The sequence below is a fragment of the Phytophthora infestans genome, genomic scaffold (assembly GCF_000142945.1).
Source record: "Phytophthora infestans T30-4 supercont1.37 genomic scaffold, whole genome shotgun sequence".
In the NCBI taxonomy this organism is placed as follows: Eukaryota; Oomycota; class Peronosporomycetes; order Peronosporales; family Peronosporaceae; genus Phytophthora; species Phytophthora infestans.
In genome coordinates this window covers 1,027,467-1,041,821 of record NW_003303722.1, presented here as the reverse complement: position 1 = coordinate 1,041,821, position 14,355 = coordinate 1,027,467, and the positions used below count along the sequence as shown (strand labels likewise).

Below are 14,355 nucleotides of genomic sequence, written 5' to 3'. Positions count from 1 at the left end.
TCGGAATTACATGAACATGAAAGCACTAGGGAAATTGCCAACTTGCGTGTACAAATGTGATTTTTACGAAGAGAAAGAGATGAGGATTACGTGTAGCTAATCCTTTGGTCACCAAAGTTCAATGCTAGCCCAGTAGCTGACTTATCAAGGAAATATGTCTTTTTGCATGCCTAAATCTGTGTGAAATGAAGATTCATGAAGGTGTCCGTGCGCTACTGTATACTACTACTAGTAAGTACCGATGTGCTGGCTTAAAATAGTAGAAACTACTAAACAGAAGACAGCATGCGCGTACTACAAACCGGTTCATTATGCTAAGAGTGTACTCTAGAGTGCCAATTTACGAATGGAAATAAGGATGTAGTCAGCAGCCTGTGTTGTATTAATCTACGAACGTAAGATCTACTACCACGAACTGGAAGGCCGCGCATCACACTTGAGGCGGGGCCGTGTCACACCCTGTTAGCTCACAGAAAATCCCGAGCTAGCATAAAATATGTCAGTGGGTATACTTCTGCGCTTTGCCAGTAGGAACTGAGCTAGCCGCGTTTCAGTAATTCCTCATAGTTGTTTTTCCGTAGGTTGTCCACGAAGTCAGTGTGTGTTTGTTCCTTGGTTTTTTGTGTCGTAGTTTTTCCTGCTCCTTTACTGGCATTCAATCTCTTAACAACCTCCCTGAGCCTCCCAAAAAAGCCTCTTTCTTCATCGGCCTCGTATTTGTCATTGCCGACACGCCGTAGCTGTCTTTCTCCATTCGGGTGGCCGCGAACAACTGTATTAGGCGAGATAGCAGTTTTCTTGGTCATTTCGGTGATCTCCGTGGTGGCTTGAAGCGCAGTCCCGCTGGAGTAGAGAGTGGTCGCGAATACCATTGCGAGTATGTAAGTGAGGCGCATGTTTGCTGGTCGCTTTTTGAAGGGCTACACGGGGCTTGAGAGTTTATCCACCAATGCGAACACTTGTGAACGTCGAAGCGAATCGAGGAATGTGATCTTCAGCCTGGACGTTGCTGGATTGCAATTTGCAATGCGAAGTAACGATGCCAGATTACAGCTGTGATCTGGTGTTGGCGAGCAGGAAAAAAATAAAATAAACAACAGAGCTGTTGTATTTCGATGGGCTGTTTATTTCAAAGAATAGGGTGTTCATGTACATGTGCCTGGAGAGCTTATGAGCAGAATTATTTTCTAGCTCTGTTTTCAATTCATTTGCAGATGTATCGAAGTAGGGACGCTTGTAACCAAAGCGACGGTAAATCAACTGCACTATGAATAGTACACTATACAACAGTGCTGTAAGAGTCTGTTTTACTGGAAGACGATTAACAGAGAATTTTAAGATACAGTATATCAAAAGTTGCCCGTATAGATGTGGCGTGGTATTGTATTGTCGATCGTCATTGTTACCTTGTGTCGGAACTCGTGGCCCCATAGCGTCGGGAATCACTGTTTTAAACAGTCTGTTTAGCTATCTTAAGCGATATCGTGGCATTAGCAGCAGGTTGAATTTCATCTTGCATGGCATTACTACCATGTACATGTATGTATTGCGTTTTCATGTGATTGACTTGTGACTATACACCTACAGATATCGCAATCATTGGCGCAGAATACCGTACTTGTAAAGAAAAAAGAATCTAGCATGTGATTACCTTACTACAGAAAGCGCAATTATGTTGGGCAGAATAAAGCCGGAATCCCGGGAGATCGGTAAAGAGCATCTCCGCCGGTGTTGATTTGTGATACATAGAACAATAAGGGCTGACTGCACATTTTTAGTCGTTCCTATTTTAGTGTGTTTAAGAAAAATCACTTTGTTACCGTAAAATTGGCCCCAGTGCGATTTGGTCAAAGTCAAGTCAAATATAAAACGTCGTCAAGGTTTTTTCAATAAACCTCTTTAATGACATCAGTCCAAAACAGGCGGCAGATCTCTGGAAGATGTACCACCCATAACATTGGGAGCGTCGCACTGGGGCCCAAGCCTCGGACGAACACAGTGGGAGCACTGCTCTCGAAACGAGCACAGGGTATAAAAAACCTCACGAACACTGTTCGTGAGGTTTTAAAGCCTCATTCTGTAAATCGGTTTATGGGGGTGAACACGCGTCTTTGTTGGCGTGTCCGCACCCTGTATTCTCTCTCTGAGCTTCTGAGTGGTAGAAATAGACTTTTTCGTGATAGGTCAATACTCAGTTGAAATATAACCGGTGCTATCTTGTAGCGTGATGGCCCTGACTCGAGCCCAAGCTGCTGCGGCTGCTGCTGCGGCTGCATCAGGTCAAGTGAATGAGGTGACAGACGCCGAAACTGCGATGGTGGAGCACGTGGGGACAGACCTGACATCTTCATCGGCTCTACCGCTCGCTCCCAGCGTTGCTGATCATCTGGCAAGTCTCGCCCAGCACTTTATAGCTCAAACACAGACCCTTGCTGCTGAGCACGTGGCATTGCAGCAGCAGCAACAAGGGCACAGTCACGCCCAAAATGCAGCATTGGTGGCGATGCAGGTCTCGACAGAGGCCAATTTGAGGCAGCTCACTGATCAACAACGCGCAATTGTCGAAAGACTAGGTGAAGCTCTGACAGCAACGCAATCAAATCTCCAAGATCAGCTCCATCATCTACAAACGGCTCAAGACGAGCGAGGAGGACAAATAGAGCAGTTCGTGAATAACAGAGTTGCTCACGCACTGCAAGAAGTACAGAAGGAATCACAGAGAGAAGCTTCGTCTCAGATCCAGGGAGTACACAAAATGCTTGAAGAGATCGAAGCCAAAGTTCACAGTGGCCTTGAGAACCTATCGCAGTACGTTCAGCAGATCGTTGAAGACAAAGTTACAGCATCTCGCCTTAGTGATGCCCCCGACGACCTATCGCAGTACGTTCAACAGCTCGTTGAAGACAAAGTTACAGCATCTCGCCTCAGTGATGCCCCCGACGACGGGACAATACTTCTCATACAGAAAGAAGTAGAGGCGGCTACCTCGAGCATTGCGTCTTCCATAAAGACATCGCTGCAGCTGGATCTCCAGACAGTGTGCGACACTATACGGCAAGAATTACTGGTGCGCGTCGACAGTGCTGAGGAGCCACGCCGTGAAGCTTTAAGGGCCCTGGTCATGGAAATAACAACCGATGCGGAGCGCCGATTGGAGGCTCGGATGCAGCGAGCTCTTACAAACACGCAATCTGAATTGAATCTGCAAGTTCAGCGCCAAGCGGACGCGACATCGGCACTGTGTGAGCAAGTTCGAAAACTAAGTGTTCGGTCAAAGCGACAAGTCCAACAAAACGACGAAAGTGTCCTGGAAAGTACTATTGCAGATCTTGTTCAAAAAGCAGTCGACCAGCGCATTAAAGCTCAACAAGATAATGAGCTCTGTCGATCTGATGCCAACTATCGTCTTCAACAAGAATTACATACGCAGCTCCAAGACTCTCGCAATAGTATTGATCGCAGTTTGCAGTCAGCCGCTGGCGAAATTCGAAGGAGCATTAGAGACGAAGTACGTGGTGCCGTGGTTGAGGGGACCAAACTGACAAAGGTTCCGGAAGCTAACCCGGGCTGCAAGGCTGATGAATTAGATGATGATATACCTGCTACTGACGAAGATTTCGAACTTGAGAAGAGGATGCAAGAAGCCTGGTGGAGATCGTACATGCAAAACATGTCGTCTGTACCAGCGGATTCGCCTACAACCATAGGCAGCGATGTACCTGACGTTGTGGAGGAAAAGGCACCGACGGCGTCGCCGGAGAGAGATCGCTTAAGCACGATTGAGAGGGAGACTAAGGAAACTTTACCGCCGCTGGCAGAACTACCGCAGTTGCAGGGGGGTCTCTTGCAGTCACCGCCGCCCCCTAATGTCGCGGTGCTACAGCGAATTGGATCAGATTCGCATGGCCAGCGGCTCTCTCGCCGCTCCTTGCACCAACAACTTCTGCTGTCGCAGCCACCGCAGCCTCCAAATGCCGGGATAGTGCAGAGAACGGATACACATTCCCAACGGCTATTACGCCGCTCCCAGCGCCAGTCACGAACACGAGAACTTGACCTCAGGGTTATTGTATCCGAGATTCAGCTCCAAGTCCAGGAGAGAGCGGAGCTGGCTGCACAGCGCTATCAGTCGCACCGTAGCTATGAAGAATGATGTTTTGGCTATACTGGAAGGTGTGCGAAAGCTAGGATGCAGAGAAAAAAGATGAAGAGGGGTTATATGCTACCAATACATGTTGCTGAAACAGATGCGTTAACACGTTGTATACACACGGAGAACGAACAAATTACGGATGCTCATATTTACAATGCAGATTTCTCTTCTGTTTCTTCTTCTTCTCCTAGTGTTGTGCTAGAAACGAAGTTGGCTAAAATATCACTCGTCAGGTCGTTCATTTCGTAATCCAGGTCCGAGTCCAATGGAAATACAAAGCTGGATGGTGTGTGTAAGTGATGTTGGCCCTTTGGAATTTCCTCACATTGAAGTAAGTCAACGAAATCGCGGTTCCTATTCAAAAATGAGCACATGTCGATGCTGTGATCAGCGAGAGTCGTGCGCTGCGTAGTTACCATGCTTCCCGAAACACCAAAGTCGCGTTCAATCTCACACGAAGAAGATGGAATTGCGTACAGCACTTTGACGGCTTTTGGAATTATTCGATAAGAACCTTGGTGCTCAAGTCTTTGCCAAAATTCGAGCACTGTTTCTCTAGGCGTGCTGTCACTTGAACGTTCAACATCAACATGATCTTCCATCCACCTGTCTAGTTCCTCTTCTGCGCGTCGATCACGATGGTTTGTAACTGGTCGCCTCGCTGGTCTAGACGCAAACTCCGCTTCTAACCTACTGACACGTGTCACCGGTGGGGCGAGAGGAATCTCAACGACGTCTGCGGGCTCAATGACCGCTGTGAATAGCTCCAGTAGCTTGCTTCGTATTTTTGCATTAACAGCATTTTTCTCTCAACAGCTTCTTTGCCGGATTTGCCATGCTGTCGACAAGACGAAATTATCACACGATCCAGACTCCTTTCAGTGTGTTTGTAGATGGGATGAAGCTTCAGTTGCATCTCCATAATGAACGCGCATTTTACAAACTTGGTATCGTTGTAGTATCTGCTGAAGAAACGTTGGTCTAGTGCTTCTCGCAGGAGAAGTCGTGTCTTAGCTGCAAGAGGCGTGAGGTCACTTGCAGCTATCCACCGAGGGTTTTCATCAGTCGACTTGTAGTGTGGTAGAGCATGATCAGGATTGAGATCTTCAATACGAGCTAAAAACAGTTTCACTAACACTTCAACCTGCACGGGGCGCTCAGCCTGACAAATTCGTTTTATCTCTCCAATTTGCTTCAGCACTGAGAGGACATGCTCTAAATCGTCATGGCGGTTCGCGAGTGGAAACTCCGGTGGACTTTTGCCTGCGCGAAGCGCTTGACGAGCTCGCTCTTCATACCACGCAGTGATGGCCGGCCATTTCAAAAGTATGCTCTCCAAAACGTTAGTCAGGCTCAAAAACCGAGACGTTGAGTATCCCACGAGTCGAGTCGAGGCCCCCTTCACCTTAGACTTACACAGCTCCTCAAACAAATTTCCCATTGTTGAGACGTGCTTAATTTGGAATATAGTTCTCGCAATTTTTGCTACAAAGTCTGCCATTGCAGGATTCTCGGCGGCGCTTGCTGCGCCATTCACACCACACGAAGCTTTTGTGGCCTCGTGAGCCATGTGAGCGAAGCACCACTCCCAGTTCAAGTTCAACTCCTTACACAGCATAGACTTGACGTCCCCTCCAGCGTCACTAGTAGCGCCATAGAAGTTGCGTACTTTCAAGCCAAAGTCCTCGAACATGTGCTCCAGCCAGGCTTTAAATGGTTTCATGATACCGCCGTCACGATCTCCGTATGCTGGGTTGAACTTCCTTGTACCCAATAGAACAGATTTAAACTGCCACTGTTTGTCCACGAGGTAGACTCTCAGCCCGAGGAACTTCTCTCCTGTCGTCTTGCACGTCCAAAAATCCGCGACCAGAGTAAAATTTGGATACGATTCTTTATTTTCCTCAAGAAAATTAATTACTTCGTTTCTCGTCGACGAATACAGCTCAGCAATCAGTTCCGCCACTCTCTTTGCATTAATCGTGGCTTTCATCTCGTCCTTCATCAGCAGCGCGTTCATAAGCCTCGTCTCTTCATATTCACCCAATCGAAACGGCAAGTTGTTGTTGATTATCTGTAGAGTCTGCAGAAGAAAGTGTAACCGGGTCGGATTTCTCGAGTATAGCACCGATGATTGCAAGTGCTCGATGTCGGCATCACGCTTGCGCTTGGTTGCAAGCGCCGACTCCGTTTTAGGGGAGCTTATTTTGTGAAGCCGCTGCAGGTGTTTGGACGCCATAGTAGTTTTCCCACCATGTAATTTGATCAAATTGCGCCCTGATGTCCGACAGCCCTCATCAGCTAAGCACGCCCAGGCAAGTACATTCTTCCCATTCTCCACATATTCGACGCGCACACCCCACTTGAAAATGAAGGAAGTCTCAGTAGGACGCGGCCGGACCACCCTAAACGGGCCGCGCGCTTCAAAGTTCTCCACTGCCTGTCGAACTGCGGCAGGGGGGTCGACCATAATTGCAGTAGCGAGCACGACGAGACTGTGCGGTTCTAAGCTTGCTGCAATGAACCGTAGCTTGACCTCACTCACGAGGATACAGTGTCTGGAGCAGTGCTAGACGTGGGCCACAGCGCGAATTGGAATGCAGCTCGTAATATTTCAGTGTCTTCAAAGATTCTGTCAATATCTACCAATCAAGTGCGCTAAGAACGAGCACGTGATTCTCACTTATTTCCGAGAGGATCTTTGGGGGTGGAAAAATCCAAAACTGCTCGTTGCTCTCGTACTTAGTCGGAAAGAACACAAACTTTGCGGTTTTCGTGTTCCCTCTGTTCGAAGGAGCATCATCTGATTCTTTTTTGGGTTCCCCTACCCCGTATTCGTCCGAGGCTTGCTGGGGCCTACGGTTATGGATGAATATCATCACTTATCGGACCTCACTAAGGCTTATTATCAGTTTTAATGGCCAATCATATATTTATTTGCTTTGGATAGCCAATCATATCCAAATAATGTGTCAGTCTTGGCCAATCAATCTGTCAAGGGTTAGGTTGGTCATCTAAACTCCACATCGGACGTATTAGGTCCGAGGGGCACGGAAAATATGTGTATCCCTTTACAAATATTATGATGTCGGCGTATCACACGCATATTTTCATTTTATCCGACCGGTGCAACCATATCGATACATGTACATGCGACTAAATTAGCGCTTTCTAAAAACGGTTAATCAGCTGCAATTTGTAGCAAGTAGTAAAGTCACCACTGGCAACACCAGCTCTACGGCGAGGGTTGACGGCAAAGTGGCGGATCGGCGTTATTTTATCAAGTAATTATTTTAATACGTACTACGTGTATTAATACATGTAACAGCCTCCGCGTATCAGTACCACCGCTAGTAGATACTACGTATTACGGAGCTGTACTTCAGTGCAGACTTCGTACAGGTACCAGTACATGAACATTTTGTTATTACCACAGTATTATCATGTACACATAAGCACCTCCTGTCGCTCCGCCTTGCCTTATCCTCATCCTATATGCTGCACTTCCGGCTGGAGCAACGCCACGCTGCTCCGCACGCATCCTTCTTGCCTTTAGTAGTCGCATCCTTCTCCACGTCCCGCTCATTGACGTGCCTATGTCCCAACCGTGAGCTTCCACAACGATGCACCAGAGCTCCGTTCACACCGCATCTCTGCCAAGCAACGCGCCGACCACGTCCATCTTATCATCGTCACAGCGCCGCGTCGCTCTTCCAGCTCTTCATCGCCATCCACTCGCTTCCGCCATCGCTGCTGTCTCGGCTGCTGCTCCATCGCCACCCTTCCACTGTCGTCGCCGTCACCACACTTGGTCACCGCCACCCTTGCACCCGTCTCCACGCTCGCTCGCCGCCGCCTTTGCTGCCGCCGCCATCCGTCCACACGCAGGACTCTTTTTATTATAAGTTTTACCTTTGTGACCCACAACATATAAACATTAAATTTTATATATTTGTTTTGAGGGTTTTCATTACTATGTACCATACCTTTGGTACTGGTCCGATAAGGTCATCCGGTCCGATAAATTTTGGTATGGTATGTGTAGTTTCACACTGACCTCTGACCTATTTCTCACCAGAAAGACTGTGCCGGAGAAGAGGCCCGCTGATCCCATGGTGTTGGAAAGAGCCGTCGCCGCCGTTCTAAGCAAGGCGGTAGCGATATCGTGCATACTAGAGACGCAATGCTACCGGTAGTCGTACGAGAACGCCTTGTCATGTGGCCCACACTACTAGCGGAAAGCTGTTGGATTTTTATCTGTTTCTTGATACAGACGCTGTAATAACCAGTAAAGTATGAGATCTGACCAGCTCGGCGGCTGCCGCCTATGGCTCAGAATTATCCAATGGAGCGACATTCAATATTTATTTGATGGATACTTGCAGTAGATAATCCGCGGTCATATTTTTAAAGGTCTGATCTCATACGTAAATGTAAAGTCAGTGAGCTGCAAGAACCAACGAACAGCACCGTGATGCTTTTCACGATCCAAAGGGTAAGCCTGCAACCACTAAGGGGTAGAGCTGTCGACGTCTGGTGTATTCGAAGATTTACACCTCGACATCCAGAAATGCAAACGACGTAAAAAATACACCCCTTCGACACCCACCTTTGGGTCACTCTTTCGAATTAAGGTGCTGCTGTTTGTGGAGAGCAACCTCACCAAATGTGGCGTTGTTGCTCATGCTCCATGGCCGTGTGAAGCCCAATTCATCTATTGATACAAGCCCTCAAAGAACGTCCGATGCGCAGGTCGCACAGCAGCAAGCAGGGATTGGCAATATCGGCAGTGCCCAGACATCAATTACTGCTCCGCGCTGGTTTCGTGCACACGAGTGCTTCCTGTCATTTGGTCGGAACAGGTGCACAAGTTTGGCGCCAAATCAATCTGGCTGTACTGTACTGAATTTGCGCTGAATGGTCTAAAATGAGTGATGCGCTGGGCGCGGAGTAAACCTTCGTGGCTTGCCAAGATCCATGAGGATCTTCTTAGAAGTGGGTGTCATGCGCATGTAAATATGGCAGTTGGCAAGCTGAAAAATGGCAGGTTATGACTGGGCTCTCTCACATAGTTTCGACCAATCACACTACGAGAATCGTATGAGTGTCGGCGTGGTGCAACGCGACATCGAGTGCAAAAGATCAGACGTCCGGCGTCGTCGACGTCGAATCAGTGCCAAGGGTCGCGACGTCGACAGCTCTACTAAGGGGGTGTCGACTGGTCGAGGACTTCTCCGATGGTGGGGCTCTAACCTGTACGTGTGCTGGGTGGGCAGGCGCTTCGTCCGATCTTTGAACTACTTCATTTACGGAAGGTTTGTATTTACTGGCTCAGTCGAAGTACGAGTAAGTGGCGCTGGAAGATCCCCGTTTGAACGATATAATATCACTGATATTCGCAATGCCTCTACTATTAATAGAGGAAAGTTTGTTGCAGAACCCCTTCAAAAGGGTAGAGGGAGCACCAAGCAGATTACTGTACGATTCGCAGAAATGGAAGTTTTTTAATTGTTGGAGTTGTATTTCTACTTAGACTTAATCTCACGCTCTCGCCATTGTGCAACCAGAGCGACGCACCCGATGCGGCGTAATGTAGGACTCCTGCAGGAGTAGAAAAGTACAGTAAAGGATTATAATACCGCTACTGCACATCCTTTCAGGATATCCCTGTACCGGTATAGTACAGTAGATGCTTTGCTAAAAACCCTTGGTCACCACAAGTTTTTATCTCACGAGATTGTGTACTGTACTGTACTTTTCCACTCAGGGCTCCTCCACCTTGGACTTAATCTCGCGCTCTTGTCGGCATTGTGTAACCACAGCGATACATCCAATGTGGTCTTGATTTAGGAGGCCTGGGTCTACTCCTCCGAGGAGTGGACCCAGGCCTCCTAAAGGTGAAAACACAGTACTATTAATAATCAACCTCCTTTTCTAAAGGACAGTACACTAGTACTGGATTGTGGGAAAGCCTCTCCTGAGCTACGCCAAGTCGGCTGCCTACAACCTGATCTCGCAGACCTACATGCAATTCAAAGGAAACTTCAAGGTGCGCGTCTCGCATGATCAGAAGACTACGTGGCTGGTCAAGGACACATTGAAGCTGCGCTTCAAGTACATCCGCGGGATGTACCGCATGTGGACGCCACGTCAGAGCAAGAACGTGATGAGCGTCAAGGCCAGTGAAGCTGAGAACCCCATGACGTTGCTGCACAACCGCATGGGCCACGTAAACATGGAGACTATCAAGACTATGGCAGGAACCTATAACTTTGGCATCAACATGCAGTCGAAGAATTTTGCTCTCTATGAATGCATTCCATGCTTAGAGTCAAAGACGAAGCGCATGAGCTACAAGCGCAAGCCGTCTCGCTCTGCAAAGCCCTTGCACAAGCTTTGTGTCGACCTATGCAGTGTTGGAGTGGATACAATATCGAAATCAAACCAGTTTCTATTGATTATCGACGAAGCTACGAGATACAAGTGGGGATATCTATTAGCCTACAAAGACGAAGCCACGGAGCTGATTCAGAAGCAGATTCGCTGGATCCAGAACCAGTTCCCGAAGGCGACCATCAAGACGCTGTTCTCCGATGGTGGTGGCGAGTTCGTCAACATGCAGCTCGAGACCTTCTGCAAGGACCTCGGCATCGACACGCGTTCATCCAATCCCTACAGCCCGCAGGAGAACGCTATCGTGGAGCGCACGAACCAGACCGCCATGCGGCCGGTCAAATCTATGTTACAAGCTACGCAAATGCCTGTTTCATTATGGGGAGAAGCCTTCCTACATGCAATTGAGACGCTCAACAAGACGCCGACGCCGGTGTTGAAGGACCAGCAGTCCCCGTACGAGGCCCTGTACGGAGAGCGGCCAGACCTCAGCGTGCTGCGCACGTGGGGGTGCTTGGTGCACGCGCACATCCCTGATGATTCTCGGCAGAGAAAGGAGAAGCTCACTCCAAGGACGCAGTTGTGCTTACTACTTGGCTACAGCGAGAAGACCAAGGGCTATAAGCTGCTGAACCTGCGCACAGGATCAGTGACGACGTGCAGAGATGGAAACATGAAGGCACATGAGAAGTACACGGTAAACACTGTGTATATTGAGCAACTTCTTGCAAACACCTACGCTTACGGAGACTACGACTTACCTGCGGAGATCCCGATCGTGCCGATCCGGACGACAATGTCTACGTACCTGCAGCCTTCTGCAGAGCTTGCAGAAAGGCGAGCAGCGGAGATGGCGAAGCTGGCCACTGCTGGTGAGAGCCATGACCAAGGTGTTGAAGTTGAAGCCGAGTCTGCGACTCGAAGTGATGACCCACAGCTACCAAGCGAGGACGCTAAGAAGCCAGCAGCTTCAGTGGGAGGTTCCAAGCGGAAGAACACAAAAGGCAAGAATAAAGCGAAAGCATGTGCAAATCGAGTGGGAGCCTCGAAGGCCAAGGACAGTCGACGTGATGCTCACGAAGACGAGAACTGGGAGCCATGCACGACGCAGAAGTCGTCGCCAGACGACAGTGCAGCTACGTCGCGACCGAAGCGGAAGCGACAACCATCCGCCCGACTCAAGGACTACGTAGTGACGAATGTGACGAAGCAGAACGTCGAGGATGTGCAGATCCCCATTAGTCACAAGCATGCGGCAAGGTCAAAGAAGTGGAAGGAGTGGAAAGCAGCGATGCAAGTTGAGATGGACTCACAGCAGCAGCACGAAACTTGGGTGCTCGTGCGACGCACGGAGGCCAAGGGCAAGCGTGTTATTTCGTGCAAGTGGGTGTACGCGCTCAAGAGAGACTCTACGGGCCGGATCAAGCGATATAAGGCTCGACTAGTGATCAGAGGTTTTCTACAACGCATGGGCATCGACTACAGTGAAACATACGCACCTGTTATCAGATTTGAGACGATCAGATGCGTGATCGTATACGCGCTGCAACGCGGATGGGCCATCTTGCAGTTCGACGTCAAGACCGCGTTCTTGTACGGTGATCTCGACGAGGAGGTCTACATGGAGCAGCCTCCAGGCTTCGGAGAAGACTCTACGCGCTACGTATGCAAGCTACAGAAGAGTTTGTTTGGGCTAAAGCAAGCGCCTCGCGTTTGGAACAAAACATTGCACAAGTTCCTGACGAAGATCGGACTCGAGCGCCTCGACTCTGACTACGGACTCTACGCCAGGAAAGTGGGAGGAGAAGTCACCATGTTGCTCACGGTGTACGTCGACGACCTACTGCTCCTCGGCCCTAGTGACCTTTGCGCTAAGGCTGCTAAGCAACTCAGTGAGGAGTATGAACTCACATCTCTCGGACCAGTCAAGTATCTACTAGGCGTGGAGATACCGATCGACAGCGAGCGTCGACATGCGGTATTTTGCCAGCGGCAACATATTACGGAGGTGCTAAAGCGATTTCACATGGAGGGTTGCAACGCGGTTGCAACACCGGAAGCGCTGCGCGCTGAGGTGGTCACAAATGCGAAAGATGACTCCCCGCCCCCGTACCGAGAGCTCGTTGGTGCACTACAATATCTGGTCTCAGCCTCAAGGCCGGACATTGCGCACGCTGTGCGTAATCTCAGCAAGTACCTGTCCTGCTTCGACCACACACACTACGCTATGGGAAAGAGGGTGCTACGCTACCTGAGTGGTACTCAAGACCACGGCTTAGTGATGGACATTGTTATTGGGAACGACGTCAAGCTGACGTGTTACACCGATGCTGACTACGCTAATGACCCTGATGACCGAAAGAGTGCTAGCGGGTTCGTGACGTTCGTCAATGGTAACGTGGTTTCGTACGGATCAAGAAAGCAAGAGATTAACGCACAGAGCACAGCGGAAGTCGAGTATATTGCCATGAATGAAGGCACTAGAGATCTACAGTGGCTACGTGGACTCTGTGAAGAACTATGCTAGGAGTTCGCGACTCCGGAGATTATCAGCGACAACAAGTCGTGCATCTATCTGACTGCCAAGCCTGGCAAGCACAGCAAGAACAAGCACATTATGAACAAGTTTCACTTGGTGCGCCACCTTGTGGAGGACGAGCAGCTACGGATTCGCCATGTTGGCACCGACGACATGATCGCCGACGCGATGACGAAGCCATTGCCGAAGGACAAGTTCGAACATTGCCGTGGTGGGATGAAGGTGCTGCGCATCGACCGTCAGCAAGGCTCAGCTCGTTCAGTGGGAGCCAAACATCATCGCCATGCGTGAATGCAAGCTACTACTACCCGTTCATGCATGCGAAGGACAAGAAGGAGGAAGAGCGCTACCAAGGACGAAGCGTCGTGCTGCAGCGCAGCTAGAAGATGCCAAGGACATCGTGGTGAGCTCTACAAGGTGATCATGTTGAAGCCGCGCTTCGACTAGATCAAGTGGGAGTGTGAAGTGTGGAGGAAGAGCCAGGACTGCGTCCAGCTCAAACCTGAGGCTCAGGTGCCTCCAGGACGCGATGCTCGCGTCCAGAAGCCGGACTTCGACGGACCATTGGCTGGCGAGCCGCCAGCCCCATCCTACTGCTAATCCTACCAATATATGTTACCGGGGTTTTTCCGTGTGCTGCTACACACTCGACAACTTGCGCCGTCAAGAGCAAGCAGCAGCACTCGGTTTTCTCCCCTGCTGGACTTTCAGTCCCTGCAACTTACTGTTGTTACGACTACTTCCTTCATCACAATGGTCACCACTCGGCGTAGCCGAGGAGCGACCATCACTCAGTGCGCTTCGTTCTGAAAGCAATATCGCCAGCCACAATATGGGTTGTAGTTTCCTTTACGCCTGCAGTATCGTACTGAAGTGTTCAGAAAAGTATTGCAATCCGGTCAATATTTTTCAGACCCAGCCATTCACTATTAATACCGGTATCTTCGCTCAACCACGTTACATTCTATACCGGTAATCGCTGTAGCCAATCACTATTGCAATTTTATGGCCGACAAGAAGCGCACTTCGGGCAACTTTCTTGAGGAGAAGACGCAAGACAATGACTGTCCCAAGCGAGTACGCACAGACAACTCTCCAAGGAAGACACCCGCAGCATCTCTCCCTGACGCAGAGACAGAGCTTCTCCGTGCTCTAGAGGAAGAAATATTGAAAGAAGAAGAAAAGAACAAACATGACAAGAACAAGAAGTTTCCGCCAGAAGAAGAAGACGATGACTACGACGAATCAGATGAAGAATAATTGAGGAATA

At 49.3% G+C, this 14,355-nt stretch overlaps 2 protein-coding genes across 2 annotated transcripts; one reads left to right on the top strand and one right to left on the bottom strand.

Moving 5' to 3' along the window:
- Positions 1-539: 539 nt before the first annotated feature.
- Positions 540-896, bottom strand: PITG_15454 (secreted RxLR effector peptide protein, putative; the record flags this gene model as incomplete). Its single annotated transcript, XM_002898358.1, has 1 exon — positions 540-896. One exon carries the CDS (start codon positions 894-896, stop codon positions 540-542), a length of 357 nt encoding a protein of 118 aa, XP_002898404.1.
- Positions 897-2,227: 1,331 nt separating this feature from the next.
- PITG_15453 (uncharacterized protein) lies at positions 2,228-4,153 on the top strand (the record flags this gene model as incomplete). The annotated part of the gene is made up of 1 exon (XM_002898357.1): positions 2,228-4,153. The coding sequence occupies one exon, from the start codon at positions 2,228-2,230 to the stop codon at positions 4,151-4,153; it is 1,926 nt and encodes a 641-aa protein (XP_002898403.1).
- Positions 4,154-14,355: the final 10,202 nt, after the last annotated feature.